The sequence below is a fragment of the Puma concolor genome, chromosome F2 (genome assembly GCF_028749965.1).
Source record: "Puma concolor isolate L17-30 chromosome F2, mPumCon1.1.hap2, whole genome shotgun sequence".
Taxonomy (NCBI): domain Eukaryota; kingdom Metazoa; phylum Chordata; class Mammalia; order Carnivora; family Felidae; genus Puma; species Puma concolor.
The window spans coordinates 71,377,259-71,395,952 of NC_141684.1; the positions used below are offsets into that span (position 1 = coordinate 71,377,259).

Sequence of the window (18,694 nt, forward strand, 5' to 3'; positions counted from 1 at the left end):
CTGCCCACATGAAATCTCTCAAATGATAATAAAATAATTTTTTAAAAATGACTTTAAAAAAAAAAGCAGGAGAGAGACAATAACAGGTGAACAGTGTCAGCATGTTTTTTTGTTTGTCTTCTGAAAATGTAAGAGAGAAGTATCTGACTTGGCGAGCCCAAGAAAGCTCAAACCCAAGTGATGGCAGAGGGGCTTCCGAAGAGAAGGAATCGAAGGTAGCTGCTACTACAGCAATTGCATGGCCTCCAAGAACAGGCCTCTCTCTGCCTTTGTTTCAGATGCTCAGTGAAAAAAACTGGCTTGATGGTGCCCCCAGCCACCCACCCAGCCTGAGGCCTGCCAACCCTAGACCCTCCCCTTTCACACCTCCCGATCATTGTCTCAGTTCCTGCAGGACACCTAGTGTGAAAGAAGATAAAGAACAAACAGAAGGAGTGCTGTAGCTCAGGGGAAACGGAAAATGCAGGAAGCAGATGCCAACACAAATAATATCTGTAAGACCCTCAGAGCTGTGAGGGACTGGAAAAAAGAATAGGTAGGATACTGTGGAAAGGAAACAAGACCCAAATAGTGCTGTCTCAGAAATGTACGGAATATGATTTGCAAAAGTAGGGATTTCATAACAGTACTGGAAGCTAAGTCAAGAAAATCTCCCAGTTGGGAAAACAAAAAACAAATTGAAAATAGGGAAGTTAGGGGCGGCTGCGTGGCTCAGTCAGTTAAGCGTCCAACTTCAGCTCAGGTTATGATCTCTCGGCGTGTGAGTTCAAGCCCCGCGTCGCGCTCTGTGCTGACAGCTCAGAGCCTGGAGCCTGCTTCAGATTCTCCCTCTCTCCCTGCCCCTCCCCAGCTGGTGCTCTGTCTCTCTGTCTCAAAAATAAACAAACATTAAAAAAACTTTTTTTTTAAAAAAAGGAAAATAGGGAAGTTAGGAAAACTAGAAGCTCAATTTAACAAACCAAAGAAGTTCCAGAAAGAATAGGGAAGGAATGGAGAAGAAATTATTAAAGAAATACAAGTGAAAAATGTGAGTTTCCATATTGAAGGGACAGGTAAATGACCAGCACTTACACTAAGGCATAGTTCCAGGAAATTTCCAGAAGCTGGAAACAAAGAGAAGATTTTAAAATCCTCATTATCATTGCTGTACTTAGGCAATGATACTTTCAGCACATTTAATTTAGAGACTGTTGAGGGAGGTAGGAATATTTCACTCTCAAGGCACGGTGGACAAGTAAATTGCTCAATATCACATGGCTGGTAAGTGGGAGAGTCAGATTTCCAAAGCAGGCAGTCTAGCTCCATACCTACTATTCTGTACTGACTTCCTTTAAAGTTTTCTGAGGGACCCCCCCAAAAAAAGGGACCCAAAAAAAGGCACCTAAAAGTTCAGATTTCCCAACAGCAACACTAAATTATAATATAATGTAGCATTGCTTTCAGAATTCTCAGGAGAAAGTATTTACTGCCTAGAATTCGGTACATTGCCCCGCCTTCAATCAGATGTAAATATAGCTTCAGATGTTTTCAGAAGTTTAGTTTTACCTGCGCCGTACCCTGCGTTCTTGGGAACAGCTAGAATGCAATAATTAGGAAGGCCAGTACCTGGCAGGAGCCAGACGAAGTTCCCTGCTGATGCTTGCCCTGCAGGCCCAGACAACAGCCAGTCCAGATCAAAGCAAGGCCGATGGCTACTGCACCGTTGTCCTCAGAAAAAGAGAAGAAGAAAGGAGTGGCTTATATGATGTGTTTGGTAAAGGGTAGAATGGTATCAAGAGATTTTCTATCACCCTTTTAGTGCTATGGAATTCTCTAAGCGCATTACAGAATGAAGCCAAAGGAAAGGGGGAAAAATGTGGAATGAAGTGTAGTCACTACAGTGCTACTCAGGGGTGAATGATCCCTCATTGTGATAACAGTATAAAACCTTAAGGTGAATTACGCAGATGTACGAAAGACTCGTGAAATTAACTGTATTGCAGGATGGAGAAGAGGGAAAAGAAGACATCGGATTGTTAACTTGTTACTTTTCCTAATAGAAGCGTTCAAAGGAATTAACTGGGGTTGGACTCAGGATGGGGGAAGAATTGAGTGAGACACTGTTGCTTTTATTGTAAGACCCGTAGTACTATTTGACTTTTAAAAATGTTTAATTTTATTCTTTTAATTTTTTTTAATGTTTATTTATTTTTAAGAGACAGGGAGTGCAAGTAGGGGAAGAGCAGAGAGAGAGGGGGGGACAGAGGATCTGAAGCAGACTCTATGCTGACAACAAAGAGCTCCACGTGGAACTCAAACCCACGAACCATGAGATCATGACCTGAGCCAAACTCAGACATTTAACTGACTGAGCCACCCAGGTGCCCCCCAAATGTGTGTTTTTAAGAATAAAAATATGGAGAGATATTTAACTACTTAACTAGAAGAATCAGTTTGGCTTTAGTTTGCTTCTTTAAAGACATTATACAAGAAATCTGTTTTGGGAGAAGACTTTAAAAATTCATCTGAGGCACCTGGGTGGCTCAGTCGGTTAAGCATCCAACTTCAGCTCAGGTTATGATCTCTCGGTCTGTGCTGACAGCTCAGAGCCTGGAGCCTGCTGCAGATTGTGTCTCCCTCCCCCTGCCTCTCCCCTGCTCACGCTCTATCTCTCTCTCAAAAATAAATAAACATTAAAGCAAAATGTTTTCATAAAATTTTAAAAATAAATAAAAATAAAAATGGACCTAACCTAATTTGATGTTGAAGAGAAAAGCATACCATCCAGGTGAATGAGCAGAACATCTGGGACTTGAGGACCATGCCCTGAACTGCTTGGGGGTGGTGGTTGGATTCAGGAGAAACAGGAGAACTGTAGTATGACGTGGGATTAGTGAGGCTCGAAGCTGGGGACGCCACGTCGAGATGACTTGACTGCCAAATGTAAGCGAGGTTTAGCAAAAGTCACGTGCCCGTGATGGGTTTATGAAGCCACGTAGCGTTGTAACAACACTCCGATCTCTGTGCTCTCTAGTCTCTGTTGCCACAAGAAGGAACGTGAATTACAAGCTGTTATCTTCTCGGCAACCAACGCAAGTATCAACCCTGTCAGTGTCTTTCCTCGGTTTTATGAAATGGGTGTATTTAGGGTCAAAGGAGTAATATTTTAGATGAGTCCTTTAAAAAGGTAGGCATGGCCTGGTCTGTGTGAGCCTTCAAGTTCCTGTTGGACATCTGAGTGGTATTGCTATAGAGAAATTCATATCCTTTCTCTCTCTCTCTCTCTCTTTGTCATACACACACACACACACACACACACACACACACACACACACACACTGCGTAATTAGGTTTGGTGTTTAGTCCCCTGTAATCATGTGAATTTTATACAATGTGGTTCCTCAATTTATGCCTAAAAATAAAATTCCCATGTCCCATCCCTAATTTCTCCCTGACACCGATAAAAGAGACCGTGCCATATCTTTCCAAAGTTGAAAAAAACAAAAAAACAAGTACACTCATTACTTTGGTAAAAGGCAGCCTGATTGTAAGTAAAATTTTAAAAATTTTATTTAGTACAAATGTAAAAAATAAATAAAAGATAGTTGTGTGTAGTGATGCTTTCCCTTTAACATTCTCCTTAGGGCTTCAGGGCCCTATTTTAGTAACTAAAGATCAGCTGTTTGCAAAGATTTCCCTAACATCAGCTTTCAGAAGAAATGAAGGAAACTTCTAAAATACCAGGAGGGAAAAAGGGAAGAGCCTGCTGTGTAAGGCTCCCATAACCTCATCTGAAAAGTAACTTCATGTGTTAGAAAGGTCATTCTCCCCTCATATGCGTGCTAGTTTAACACGAGTCTAACCGAATTATCCATCGACTTGAACAAATTCCAATAGCCACAAGGAGTGTTGGCGATTGGTCCATTTAAGAAGATGTGAATATATGGGGAGCATTTTTTTTTCTTTTCCATAATCTTGGGATTCTTGAAAACGACCATCATGCCAAAGTGAGGGCTTTTGAGTATCTTTTTATTGGAATTCTGTCTTTGACTTGCTATTTATGAATCACCTACTTGGGATGAAGTAGCGTTGGAATTACTGATGAACAGCACCAGCGTGAATCAGTGTGATGGTAGCTACAGCTTTGGATTTTGACACAAATCAATAGGTGGGTCTCGCAGAAATAGCAGCGTAAAATGGGTAAATTGGTGTAGCCACCGTGGAAAACAATATGGAGGTTCCTCAAAAAATTAAAAATAGAACCACCATATGACCTGGCAATCCTACTTCTGGGTATATATCCAAAGTGAGATATTGAAGAGATTTTTGCATTCTCACGTTCGTTGCACCATTATCCACAATAACCAAAACAGAGAAACAACCAGAGTGTCCATCAACGGATGGATAAAGAAGATTGATATATGTACACATAAACACACATGCACACACACACTGGAATGTTATTCAGCGTAAGAAGGAAGGAAATCCTGCCATTTGCAACAACATGGATGGACCTTGAGGGCATTATGCTAAGTGAGATAAGCCAGACAGAGAAAGACAAATAATGTAGGGTATCACTTACATGTGGGACCTAAATTTTAAAAAAGAAAAAGTCAAACTCCTAGACAAGGAGAGTAGAAAAGTGGTTGCCAGGGGCTAGGGTGGCGTGGGGCGGGGGGTGGGGGGGCGTGAAGGAAATAGGGAGACGTTGGTAAAGGGTATCAACTTTCATCCATAAGATGAATAAGGTCTGAGGATCTAATTAACATGGTGACTGTAGTTGATTACACTGTATTGTCTAATTAAAATGTGTTAAGAGAGTAGAACTTAAATGTTCTCAGCAAAAAATTTAAAAGTTAAAAAATAAAAGATAAATTTGTGAGGTGATGAATGTGTTGATTAACCAGGTGGAAGAAATCCTTTCACAATGTATTTTTACATCAGATCACCACAATGTACGCTTTTAAGTATCCTACAATTTTATGTGTCAGTCATACCTCAACAAAGCTGACATTTAAAAAAGAAATAAGCCAGTAGACTCAAAGAAATGGAGGGGGGAAAAAAGTAGAAAATCAGTAATCTTAAAATCTGGGTCTTGCCCTAGAATATCTTAATGTCACATGATATAACAAGTGTTTGGCTGAAGTTAACGCCATGTTTTCATACAAATCTCTGAGGGCACCCGTCTCTCAGGGCGCTCTGCCTATGCAGCCTTCCTGACTCCTTGTCTTTCTTCCTACACTGAATCATGAATTCATAAAGCACGGGTTGGTAAACACTTCACACATTATCTCATGCCTTGCTCTGTCCAAGAATCGGTCAACCAGTTTCGCTTGATTGATTCAAAAGATAGAGAACCATGTTTTACAAGGTACCTTAATCCCTTTTCGGGGAGCGCTAATTGTTATTTCCATTTTTTGTGTGTCAAAATTTTTCTCTTTGTGGGGCGCCTGGGTGGCTCAGTCGGTTAGGCATCCGACTTCGGCTTAGGTCATGATCTTGCGGTCTGTGAGTTCGAGCCCCGCGTCGGGCTCTGTGCTGACAGCTCAGAGCCTGGAGCCTGTTTCAGAGTCTGTGTCTCCCACTCTCTGACCCTCCCCCATTCATGCTCTGTCTCTCTCTGTCTCAAAAATAAACATTAAAAAAATTAAAAAAAAATTTTTTTCTCTTTGTTTGTAACTTACTAGTTCTGGTTCCATGCTCTGGAGCCCTGATCCTTGTTGAAATCAGGTACTGTGTTCCTCTCTATCCATGTACCCATATACTCAACTATTCCATCCACCTCCTTTTAACCTAGAAATGTTGGGCATTGTTAACATTTCAAAATCCTGGTTTAGCTGTACGATTAGTCTCATTGTACAGTAGGAAAGCAGGTTTCGTTCTTTCTTCTGAGGGTAGTTCTCGTTTGCCACTCCACCTGCTCACTCTGGCCTACTTTGCCCTCTGTCCTGCCCTCGTCAACATCGCAGTGTGGTAGTGAGGATTACTAGGAGGCGAGAGCTCCAGAATGCTCCTTCCGCCGGTCTGCCAGCATCTGTCTGGCCACTCCAGGCTGTGCTGGTCCTAAGCCCACTTTCTGACCAGGGCTAACCACCCTTATAAATAAGAAGTCAAAGAAATAGGTTTGTTTGGCTGAATTCTAAACACGAGGGCATTTATTTGCTTTGTTTTGCTGTTCACTCTGTAATTCATCAAAAGTCCCAGTGGACACGTTTCCAATGTCTTTAAAATGTGATTAACGTTCACTGTGTTGAATGGCATCTTCCCGAGGACCTCTGTTGGAAGATGAACTCTGTGATTTGCAACCCACTTTGGACGCCGGGGTGTGACATGCAGGGTCACATGTGCCAGGATCGGCAAGAGCAATGGTCTTGTTCGCTTCCGATCTTAAAAAAACAAAACAAGACACTTACGTTTTGGAGGGGACTGTTGTCTGAGGGGTTATTGAAATTTTTATGCGGCAAAGGCATTCAGTTCTCAAAAATGATAGGGCTTCTTTTAAGCCCTTGACAGGAAGTCCCAGAGGAAATTGAAATAAGCAAGTAGTTGAGAGCACAAATTTCGTTACTGTATGAATCAGATAAACAAACAAAAATCTGAGAGTCATTATAATGACTCCCAGGGATGTTTTCGGTCCAGTAACACCAGAATCTTCCTTCTAGTCCTTAGAAAGAAACTGGAAGTTAATCCGCGATGAAGGCCTTGCAGTGATGGACAAAGCCAAAGGCCTCTTCCTGCCTGAAGATGAAAACCTGAGGGAGAAAGGCGACTGGAGTCAGTTTACGCTGTGGCAGCAAGGTGAGCTCCTGACTTCTAGATGAAAAAATACGTTAGCTAAACCCATCATTGTTTCTTTAAACTACATGTGAACATTTACTGGTGTGTGTGTGTGTGTGTGTGTGTGTGTGTGTGTGTGTGTGTTCACATGTGTATTTGGATAAATATATAAATAGTATTTTGATTCATCTGGTCTTTCCCATTAAATGACATGTTACAGGGGCACCTGAGTGGTTTCGTATGTTAAGCCTCTGACTTCGGTTCAGCTCATGATCTCATGGTTCATGAGTTCGAGCCCCCACATCAGGCTCTCTGCTGTCAGCACAGAGGCTGCTTCAGATCCCCTGTCCCAGACCTTCTCTCTCTGCCCCTCTGCTGCTCACTATCTCTCTCTCTCTCTCCAACATCAATAAACATTTTTAAAAAATGATATGTTACAAAGACTAGCCCTGTTGTGTAGGCTTAACTGAAAGTCTACCATGCGCTAATTACTATCTTAGAAAGGACCTACCCTGAGCCTCATTTGCTCTGTAGCACAGAGATGATGTCGCGTGCCAAGATGGAGTCACCATGGGTCGGAGATGATAACAGTCCAGAGTGACAGGTGTGACAGAGTGACAGGAGATAATGACTAGTGTCTGTGCTCCTCAAGAATAGGAAGTGGTTCACATTCCTCCGAACATTCCTTGGGCTGAACCCGGGCTCGGGCACATACACGAGACTCCAATATGTGTGTGTTCAGTGAGTGAATATATCAATCTGTCCTGTAAATGAGGAGCATTGGATTTTATGTGTAAGGCTCTTTCCAATTCTCTTCTTGAGAAATCAAGTCAACCTGGGTTAACGGCCATCCAGAAACAGATCCGTGGTGAAGAGTCCACTGCACCAAATAAATCGAGAGGACAGGCGGTGAGGCTTACGTCGAAGGACAAGTAAGCACATTTTCCTGCCTTGTGCTCTCGGAATGGTTTGCACAGAAGAGAAGAGCTACTTCAGTAACGTTTTCAAAGACAGTCTCTCACAAGAGAGATCACATGATTGTTAGAGACTGTCAGCTTTCTTGCCAACAAGGTTTTTTTTTAAGGGAGTGACAGGGTCACTATGTGAACAACATGCTAAACCCGTCCGCTGGCAACTCGCTAGAATGCATGAATTGTGTTGGCCTTAAGCATTCACCAGTTCATCTGATGCCTCGGTGGCATTAATACGCTTCTGCACCAGCGTCCTTATGCCCTCCTAGAACAGTGCTTCCGTACACCAGGCCTCCTGGCAGTAATTTCCAGAACCACAGTCTCTGCTATAAACAGGTGCTTTGATAAAGTTGAAATCGACAGGGCATTATAGGCAGATAGAAGTTATCAAGCGGGGTGCCAGGCTCGTTCAGTCACTGGAGCATGCAACTCTTGGTCTCAGGATTGTGAGTTCAAGCCCCACGTTGGGTGTGGAGCCTACTTAAAAAATAATAAATAAATAGATAGATAGATAGATAGATAAATAAATGTTTTAGGCAAGCAAGAAAAAAATAATGGTGACAAGATTTGGTTGAAGGCAATATTTTGACTCAAATTTCCGCATTTAAAAAAAAATGTAATTGTGACAAAATGTATTCCTTAAGCTGTAATATGTGATATTTTTCACTTGTATTATTTCCAGAGAGTGACTGCATTTCTAGCTTGATTTCCATTTTGACTCCAAATAGTTGACCCGTGTGTGTATGGGGGGGGGGGGGGCAGGGGGCGGGGCGGTGGATATCATAAGTATGTGTTTTCCAATTAGTTGCAGTTAATTACACAGAAATTAATTTCTAATTGTATTTTTGTGTGTGTGCGTCCTAAGAGAATAGAAGTCACGTGGTTCCTCTTTTAGGAAGTTTTGTTAAGGTTTTTTGTGGCCTTTCGTTTGTGGTTCCAGGATTCTGGGAGGAATCCAGGAGCCAGTTTCTGCGAACACATTCACAGTTTAAAGAATTTCGAAGACAACTAGTACCATAGCTTGCACAGACGCAGGGTGGAATCCTTGAAGCCAGGTGCCCTCTCAGGCCCTGTGGTGCAGAAACTGGAGAGAGAATCCTGTGGTGAGGTGGGGGGGGGGGGGGCGCGGTGGAGGGAGATATGAGGAAGAGAGGCAGCAGGGCGGTCTCAGCCACACTGAGAGCTCAGGTCCACACAAAGAGGCTGCTGAGTATCTGAATTAGTTGACGTAGTGGTCATCTAGTCTAGTCAGGAGAGGATGCTGCTAGATGGTTAAAGGCCATAAAGCTATGGCTGGAAATTCCATTTTTCTCCAAATGGTACTGGGTCTTGTGGTGGGTCTCCAGGTAACATCATCAAGGCTGAAGAATATTTATTCCTTTTTTAAAAATTTTTTTTTTCAACGTTTATTTATTTTTGGGACAGAGACAGAGCATGAACGGGGGAGGGGCAGAGAGAGAGGGAGACACAGAATCGGAAACAGGCTCCAGGCTCTGAGCCATCAGCCCAGAGCCCGACGCGGGGCTCGAACTCACGGACCGCGAGATCGTGACCTGGTTGAAGTCGGACACTCAACCGACTGCGCCACCCAGGCGCCCCTGTTTATTCCTTTTTAAAGAGACAACTGTTGGGGCACCTGGGTGGCTCAGTCAGTTGAACGACCGACTTTGGCTCAGGTCATGATCTCACGGTCCGTGGGTTCAAGCCCCGCGTTGGGCTCTGTGCTGACAGTTCAGAACCTGGAGCCTGCTTCGGATTCTGTGTCTCCCTCCCTCTCTGCGCCTCCCTTGCTTGCTCTCTGTCTCTGTCTCTCAAATATAATAAATATTAAAAAAAAAATTTAAAGGGACAACTGTTTGGACTTGGAGGAAAAGAATCAACAAATGTAAATAATGGGTTTTTTTTTTCCCTAAAAATGTGTTTTCACATTGCTAAGTGAATGTCATGGAATGTTTCTTTTGCTCGTACTTATCAATTATCACCAGCAGTGAACAGTAAAATATGTGGTTGGCAAATACACCCTATGTGTGCACTTTTTCTTCCCGAGCCCATAGGAGACAGTGCTAACCAGTCTCAGTAGCCTTTCTGGATAAGCTCAAGCTGAACCTTGGAGTCCTTCTCAACACGGTGTTCTAGGGAGCCGCTGACAGTTGGTCAGATTCGTCGTGCAAGACGAACCTGTTGTTATCCCAGCAGAGCCTTGAAACTTAAGAAAGACAAAACCCAAGACCTTTAAACATCCCACCTCCGTGAATATTTCTTATAAAGTATTTTCACATGTAAATGAAATATGCAACTGATTCTTCCAAATCTGCATTGATAAAACTCCTTCTAGGGCCATCTTCTCCCAAGTCCATCGCTTCTTCAGAGTTAGTTTAAACTCGGTGAGAAATAATCAGACAGCAGTAAGGCTACACTGAATCCCGCCGCTGGACAGTCTTCTCCTCAGCGGAGGGAGCTGCTTTTCACAGCTGCTTTCTAACCCATGATGTGACCAAGCTGTAAATTATGCTGAAAGCAGAGGTTTTGGAGACCAGCAACCCCAAACTGGAGGCCTGGCTGCACCATTCGTTAGTTGTGCGATGCAAACATGTTCCTGAATCTCTGAGCCTCAGATCCTCATCCGAAAAAGGACAATGAGAACCGTGCCTCAAGTATGGGGTTGTTACTAGAATCAGTGAGTGCTCTCGAAAGATCTGGTACACAATTATCCACTAAGTGAGAGTGGCACTACTTTTTATTACCTAATAACCGTATGTTACATAATAATAACAGTAAGGGAGGGGCGGTCTTAGGTCATGATTACTTGGGTCATGGTTAAGAACATGGACTCTGGGTCCAGTTTGGCTGAATTCCTGCTGGGTCACCTCTCTGTGCCTCAGTTCCTCTTCTCTAAAACACAGCTCTGACGGCACCTCCCTCGCCAGGAGTTGTAGGCATCAGACGAGTCCTTTTAAGTATGTCAGGTGGTTCCTGGCCCACCGTGAGCACCATGGAACTGTGGTTGCATTCCTAAATCCTCACCATCATGTGCGAATACTTAAAGCTGCCGATGGAAATACACGAATGCCAAGCATCTACTACATGGAGAATGTGTTTACAGAGTAGAAAAGATTTATGTGTCTTCAAAGGCTAAAGATGCTCATATTTAGCCCTGACCAAGTGGCAGTCCTAGTGAAACCCAATCCATTAGGTTACCCTTCATTAAGGTCCAACACACCTGTTCTCTAAGGGGCACCTGCTCAGTCCTCACTACCGCGCCCACGGAAAGTCCAGCCACTTCTGGCTGTTCCTGAAGCCTCCAGACTTCACTTAACTGCTGCCTGCACAGCACAGAACCCAGAATCGGGGCTTTCTACCAGGCCATCCCCAGATCCTGCATATGGGAAGTCATGGGAAGCTAGGCTTAAAAATGCTTTATGATGACATGATACAGGAATCTGTTTGGTCAAACTGCCATTTATCATTCAACTCCATTAATCACTAAAAATAACAAATAATACTTTACTCAAGGGGCAAAAAGATTACTTAGGAAAAGCTACTGTACATATAGAAATTGTTTTCTAGAACATTGGGGTCCATTTGAAGAAAACACTTTTTTCTTAAGTTCATTTATTTATTTTTGAGAGAGAGAGAGCAGGGGTGGGGCAGAGAGAGGGAGATAGAATCCCAGTCAGGCTCCACACTGTCAGCACAGAGCCCAATGTGGGGCTCGAACTCACAGAACTGTAAGATCATGACCTGAGCAAAAATCAAGAGTCAGATGTTTAACCAACTGAGCCACCCAGGCACCCCAAGGAGAATACCTTTAAGTTGCATTCCTTGTAACTCATTTTATTCTTGGTATATGATTATCCTGGGACACAACTAAAAATTAAATAAAGTTAGATGTAGCAGTCCCTTGTAGGACTCTTGAATAGGGAATTACAGTTATTTCTATCTGTAAAAAAAAAAAAAAAAATCCATCATTTTTCTCCATGAGAGCAAATAATGCCATGTACATTTCTGAGCACGTCTTTTCTAAAACACAGTTATTTTGTCAATGGTGAAGAAATTTATATAGTTCAGGATGCTTAAGACTATGTCCCAAAATCTGTGCTCCTGACACTGTCACTTAGAGAAAAACATCATCTCTCAGAGACGCCTTCCCCTCTTCATTTACATCCTCTTCTTTATCAACGTATGAAGAATGATCTGTACAATGAAAATGACATTGAATTCCCATGAAAAATGTTCAGGTAACTCTTTGCTATAGTCCTAGGAATGCATTTTTAGGTTAGAAACATAAGCTGGTTTTTTCCTTAGGGAGTCTCCTGTGACTGCTGTAACAAATTACCACAAATTTAGTGGCTTTCAAATGACACAAATGTATTATCTTCACAGGTCTGGAGGTCTACAGTGGTCTCCCTGGGCTAAAATCAGAGTGTCCTCAGGGCCATATTCCCTCTGGAGGCTCCAGCTCCTGGAGTCTACCCACATTCCTTGACTTGAGGTTGCTGTCCATCCTCAAAGCCAGCAGTGGCCGGTCAAGTCTTTCTCCTTCTGTATCACTGAGACACTATTCTGCCTCCCTCTTCCACATTGAAGGACTCTTTGATGACATGACACCCATCCACTTTATCCAGGACAATCTCTTTATTTTCAGGTCGGCTGATTAGAAATCTCAATGTCTTCTGCAACTTTTATTCCCCTTGCCATGTAACATAACATATTCATAGGTTCCTGCTTGCAACATGGACACCCTTGGGAGGGGGGCATTATTCTGCCTGTCACCGGGAGAAAAGTAGGATTCGGCACTCACCTTGTCCATTAGGCATCCTTAGTCAAGTCGTCCAACGCTGAGTGGAGATTTCTGGTCATTGCCCTGCTCGTCTGCTGGTGGAAGACACTTTATGCTTTGTCTTCTTGTGTTTGCTCAGCCTCCTCATTCCCAGTGAGGGTGACGATACAGATTGCCCATGGGCAAAACAGGATGAGCTAAAATTTTACTGTGATTTGTTTCTAACGATGGTTGTACCATTTCTTCTTCTAGGAAGAAAAAATGAAAATGCCTGTAAAGGAGCTCCTAAAACCTGTTCTCTACTCGATAAATTCCCCGAGACAACGGGATGCCGAAGAGGACAGGTAGTACCTAGGGTGTCTTTGGTGACCCGAAGAACACAGTTATTAGGAATAAAGGAATGCTAATGTTTATAAAGCGCCAGTTATTGCTTTGGGCCAAACAGAGGCCTCTTTTTTTCTTCTCTCTTTAACAAAACGCCATTCCGTGTGGTCGATGGCAGAGCTGAGGGTGGAAGATGTTCAGTGTTTATCGCTTCGTGGAAAATGAGAGTCCTTATCTTCAGTTCCTTCACAAAGAAACTAGACGAGAATATACATTCTCAGTCTTCCCAAGTAATTCCTTCTTGGAAGAAGTAATTACTTTCCCAAGTGATTTTCTGCGGTCACTTTAATGTAGCATTTCCTCCACCCCTCGATGCATGGATGACCGGTGTGTTACTTTTTCTGCGCAGATCAAGTATTCCGTCATGCACCCGGGAACCCACGTGTGGCCGCACACGGGCCCCACCAACTGCCGGCTCCGGATGCACCTGGGCTTGGTGATCCCCAAGGAAGGCTGCAAGATCCGATGTGCCAACGAGAGCAAGTATGTTTCCCGCCATCGTTTCGTCTCGTATCACCTCTGAAGAGGGGTGTTCCTTACAACCGGTCTGTGTTCAGTTGGGTTATTTCTCTTCCTTTGTAACTGAAGTAGGCTGGAGTGGGTGATACTAATCCACACTCTAGTCTGTGTCCCTTCCTTGTGCTTTCCGTGAGTCTGGAGAGACTCCTCGGGTCTAGGGCCGCCCTCCCTAATCATTTCTCCCCACACCATTGTCATCTCAGTGAAGAGCCTTCTCGCTTCTCTTTCTAGATGGACAGACTTGCACTCAGGACCAACCGTCTTGTGCTGAGCCCTATACAGATTACACATTGTGTTTATTGCTCTACAACTTGAATTATTCATCGATGCAGAGGGTCCCCCTTCCTGAAGAAAATGCCCAGTGATACTTACGTGTGTTGCTCTAGGGGAGGCAGCATGGGGCAACAGAAACAGGCTGTGTGTTTCAAATCCCAGGCTGCCTTTTTCAAACCCCAGCTCTGCCACCTAATCCTGTGTAACCTGGGCCCATTCCTTAATCCCTTCGAACCTCAGCCTCCTCACTTACGAAATTGGCAATGATGCTGTCTGCTCTGCGGGATTATTGTAGGATCAAGTGAAATAACACATACAGGGCACTGAGCCCACGTCCTAACATGAGTGGGATGTGGTGAATGTTAGGCCCTTCTGCCCGTGCCTTTTGCTGTCCTAATCCTATTGCTCCGGCCACCGAGAATGCCCTTTTTTACACTCATCCAAAATAAGCCTATTGCTAAGATCCAATGTCGTGTCATACAAAGGAGCCTCTCTTCTGACTTCTGAGTGCGTGTATAGTATAGATTCTCAGTAATCCTGTTCTGTATCTCCCATTGCTTTTTATCAGTCGGCGTATGTTAGCCTAATCTCTGGGAGCTAGAAGCTCCTGGAGGGCAGAAACCAGGTTGCTATCTTCTTAGTCATTTCTCAGGGTCCTCAGTAGAGGTCCGATGGGGCGGGGAGGTACCTCCTCTTCGGGAGGTAGTTTGAGTTGTTCGTTTGGTCGTTGGCAGAGACCTGCCTGTCCTGCACGTGGCATAGCGACACAGAGTGCTGTGGGAGGTTCAGATAGGGCTTTCCTCTGCCAGACGTGCTTCATCAGGGACATAGCACAGGCTCAAATGTCAGAGTCATAAGAGCAGTACAGATAAAAGTGCTACAGATGGGACAATGGGCAGCTAGCTCATTTGCTGCTGGGGTTTGGAGAATCTTGACAGTGGTGACTCTTAAAGACAGAAAGCGTTTGGACATTGAAAGCTGGGGGAGGGGGAAGGCATTTCAGGCTGAAAGAATAGGATCTGCGAAGGCACAGAAGCCAAAAATGAGAGAGGGCACATAGGGAGAATATGGAGTGATGTCAGCAACCACGAGTGTATACAACAGTATAGGTAAACTGATGCACATTAAAATTTTCGAGAGTTCATTTGGGCATACATCGATTCACATTGCATAGTGTCAAAGCAAAGGTGGGTAGGAGTGCCCCAGGGCAGGAGCCGGAGGGCAGGGTTTCCAGAGAGAAGATGCTGAAGCCAAGCAAAGGAAGTACTTGACTAGATACCGCGTAAGCAGTTGGCCCTGCTTCGGAAAACCCGGTTGGCTGTTTGTGATCAGTTGCTCTTCTGCTTCACTTTCTCAGATTCAGGTGCATTGACTCTGGCTTAGACTTCAGTTTGCTTACGTAGGCTGCCAAGGCGTGGAAGCCACCCTCGTCTAACGGCCTTCTTGGCTAAAAATTTTAACAGCGCATATAGAATACGGTTGGAAAATGAAAGCAGAATAGAAGCCCAATTATAGAAGGCTTTGATCAGTATTTGATAGTGGGATCAGACTCTTGTCAGGAAGTTACTCTGGAAGCCATGGCGGGGAGGATGCGGGAAGGCAGGAAGAACAGTTAGCACCCTGTCATGGTGGCCCACCCAAGAAGAGCTGGACTCGGGATGCTGGAAGCAAAGGGAGAGTAATGGGCAGGTACAGGAGATCTTATGCGCGTTGACTCAAGCGTGTGGTGTAAGGGAGGGAGAGTCCAGGATGCCTCGGCCTGTGTCCATTTGGGTCAGTAGGAGACTGTTGATGCTTTAGCGAATACTGAGAACTTGGGAGGTGTGAGGCAAGTTCAGGGAAATGGGTAATGAGTTCAGTGTTTATATATATTTTACTTAAGTTGCTACTGGAAGACAGTAATGGAAACATCCAGGAGTCAGCTGGATAGAGACGCCTGGAGCTCGGGAGAGAAGCCATGTCTGGCCATAAAGGTTGGAGAGGCAGACTTAGCAGGTTCTGGAGGAAACTTGAGACTCCATGAACCCATCCACATTTAGAAGACCGAAGGAGGAAAGAGAACCACCAGGGAGGTGGGGCGGCCAAGGGCAGAGGTGGGAAGAACCAGGACGAGAATCAGAGACAGCTGGACAGAACGAAGTTTCTCCCAAGATGAAATGGACCTTGTCAAGCCTTTGGGGACTCTGTGTACACAAGCAAGCTCTCCACCAAAGGGAAACAGGGTGAGGACGTGATGGGGGACCCAGGGAAATGGAGAGAATGCCGGGGAACGAGACCAAATAACCGTGGGCAGTGAAGACGGGGAAGAGCACCAGGCCCGTTTCCTGAGTACTGCCTGTGGTTAGAAGTTTGTCATTTGTTATTCCTGTCTCTGGATCTACTTCCCTCCCTCCATCCTGCCTTCTGTTTATTTTTTAAATTTTCTGGTCTGTCCTGCTTATAGATACTCTGGGGGAAAAAATCACTAAACAAAAGTCCACTTATGAACCAGTAGGGAGAGAGACACGTATGAACTGATCCTTGTCATCCGAGGCCTGAGGCAGCAAGAAGCCCAGCTGGAAAGAGTGAGGCAGTGAGGAAGGGGAGCAGGTAGAGAGTGCCGGAAGCTTGAACAAGAAGCCCAGCAGGGCTCAAACTGCAGCAGCGGCACTGGGAGAGCCGCCCCAGCGGCACAACCACAGTGCGTTCCCCACGCCAGGCTCCCAGCAAACGCCTGATGACCGTGCTTGACAAAGAAAGGGACTGCCAGGCCCTCCCCTCAAGCTGAAAGCATGATTAGGTTAATGGTCTTCACCTACAGGAAGTAGCGTCCCTCCTGCACCAGCCTCGGTAAGCTTGAGTAAGAACGCTAACTTGGCCGCCCCTCAATTTCCACGGACTGTAAGTACCTGTTGAAAACAGTAATTTGCAGATGGTGTATTTTGCAGCGATTAGTAAAAAGTGCTTTCCTTGGGGCGCCTGGGTGGCTCAGTCAGTTTCGCGTCCGACTCTTGATTTCAGCTCAGGTCATGATCTCACGGTTTGTGACTTCAAGCTGCACATCGGGATCTGCGCTGTCAGCATGGAACCTGCTTGGGAATCTCGCTCTCTCTCTCGCTCTCTCACTCTCAAAATAATAAATAAACTTAAAAATAAAATTTAAGAGTGCTCCCCACCCACCTACCTGTTGTTGGGTCAGGGAGGCGATTTTGCAGAGGATGAAGTGCTTCCTGTCTCTCCTCCCTGAAGAGCCTACAGCATCGATGCCTTTCCACCTCCTCATGATGGCTGGTCAACAGCCTTGTCTGCGCCCCTTGTCTTCAGTTTTATGTTGTGTTACATTCTCATCCTCAGTAAGCCTTCACTCAAGAGCGGTTGGGTCAGGCCAAGTACTTCGGTACAAAACTCATGTTTTTCATAAGGGAAATGGCGCCATTTAAGTACTGTGTGATGCCTATAGGGAAAACAGCTGGGTATCTGGATGGGAGACAGGCAGTTTCTAGACTCTGAAGACAGAAATACTGAAATATGAAACCTGGAAGTGTCATGCTGTTAGTGTAGAAATACTATTAGTGTGGAAAGAGAAACACACGTAGACCAAGAAATCAGGCTCCTTTGCGCTAGGCAACAGGAAGCAATTTTCAGAGCCTCTCGACTCCCAAAAGAGGAGGTTACTCGTAGCAATTCGTGCATCGTAGCTCTCAGGTGTGAATAATCACACTGCTGTGCCTCCAGCACCGTGTGAGTCCTGCTAGCACGCGTCTTGTTTAAATATTCCGTCACTGCAGACGAACAGCCGCGCTCTTTTTATCTGACGATGAGCTCGCAGCTACATGGCCTTTTATTGTTACAAATAAAAATGATCACTTAACATTAATAAGTGCCCTGTGACTGTAAAACTGATATGTGATGCACATTCCTTGTACGTAATTTGTAAAACACAGAGAAGCACAATAGAAAAAAGTCAATATTATGTTTGATCTTGATACCCCAAGATACTGTCCAGATGCTTCTCCATACCGCATGTTTGTGTCCATGAGGTGGAGGAAGAGGAACACAGTAATGATCGAGAGCGTGCTTGCTGTACGAAGTAGTTCTTAGCATGCCACAGGCGCTATATTATTAACTAATCCTCACAACAATCCTAAGGGATTATTGAAATCTCTTTTGTAACTGGGGAGACTGAGGTATAAAGATGCCAAGTAACTTCCACAAGGTCACTCAGCTCAGTAAACGCTGATGTTTGTGTCAGCTTCCTGAGGCTGCCGTGACAAATTACCACAAACCGGATGACTTTAAACAACAGAAAATTCATTGTCTCGTAGCTCTGGAGTCCAGAAGTCCAAAGTCAGGTGTCAGGAAGGTTGGCTTCTTCTAAAGGCTCTGAGGGAGAGTCCGTGCCCTGCCTTTCTCCTGGCTTGTGGTAGCTGCTGGCATTCCTTGGTATCTCTCGGCTTGTAGACACATGGCTCCAATCTCTCCCTCTGCCAACACAACACCACCTTCCCCCTATATCTTCTCCCCTTCTCTTTATAAACACACTTACTATTGGATTTAGGGCCCAGCCTAATCCAGGAGGGTCTTATCTCAAGATCTTCCACTTCATTACAACCGTAAAGACTCTTTTTCCAAATAAGCTTACATTCACAGGTTCCAGGTGGACATACTTTTTTGGGGAGGCCACCATTCAACCCGCTACAATATCAGAACGAAGGTTTGGTCTCAAGCAGTCTGGTTTGAAAGTCTGTGTCGCCTCAACCCCACGGCATCTAACTACACATTTCCGGGCTTTTGGGGTTTTGTTGGTGGTGGCTACAAAATTAAGATCATCTGGGACTTGAAAGGCAATCAGTGTGAAGGCTGGTCTTCACGGCCAAGCAGCGAGCTGGAGAATCTCCATTTCCGGGCCATTTGTGTCATCCCTGACAAGCCCTGCTTTGTGGTCTGTCAAGTGAGCTCGTTTAGGATCGCCACCCAAAGCTGAATGAACTTGAGTCGGCGGATGAATGTGCCACTGGCAAGCAGAACTCAT

At 44.7% G+C, this 18,694-nt stretch overlaps 1 protein-coding gene across 4 annotated transcripts in view; it reads left to right on the plus strand.

Annotated features, from left to right (window-relative positions):
- ASPH (aspartate beta-hydroxylase) overlaps positions 1–18,694 on the plus strand; it is a 222,155-nt gene that overhangs the window by 194,628 nt on the left and 8,833 nt on the right. For all 4 annotated transcript variants that reach the window (XM_086695803.1, XM_086695807.1, XM_086695804.1 and 1 more), the window contains 3 exons: positions 6,642–6,777; positions 12,760–12,851; positions 13,241–13,374. In XM_086695803.1, the coding sequence (XP_086551929.1) occupies positions 6,642–6,777; positions 12,760–12,851; positions 13,241–13,374 (362 nt within the window). The remainder of the gene's footprint in view (positions 1–6,641; positions 6,778–12,759; positions 12,852–13,240; positions 13,375–18,694) is intronic.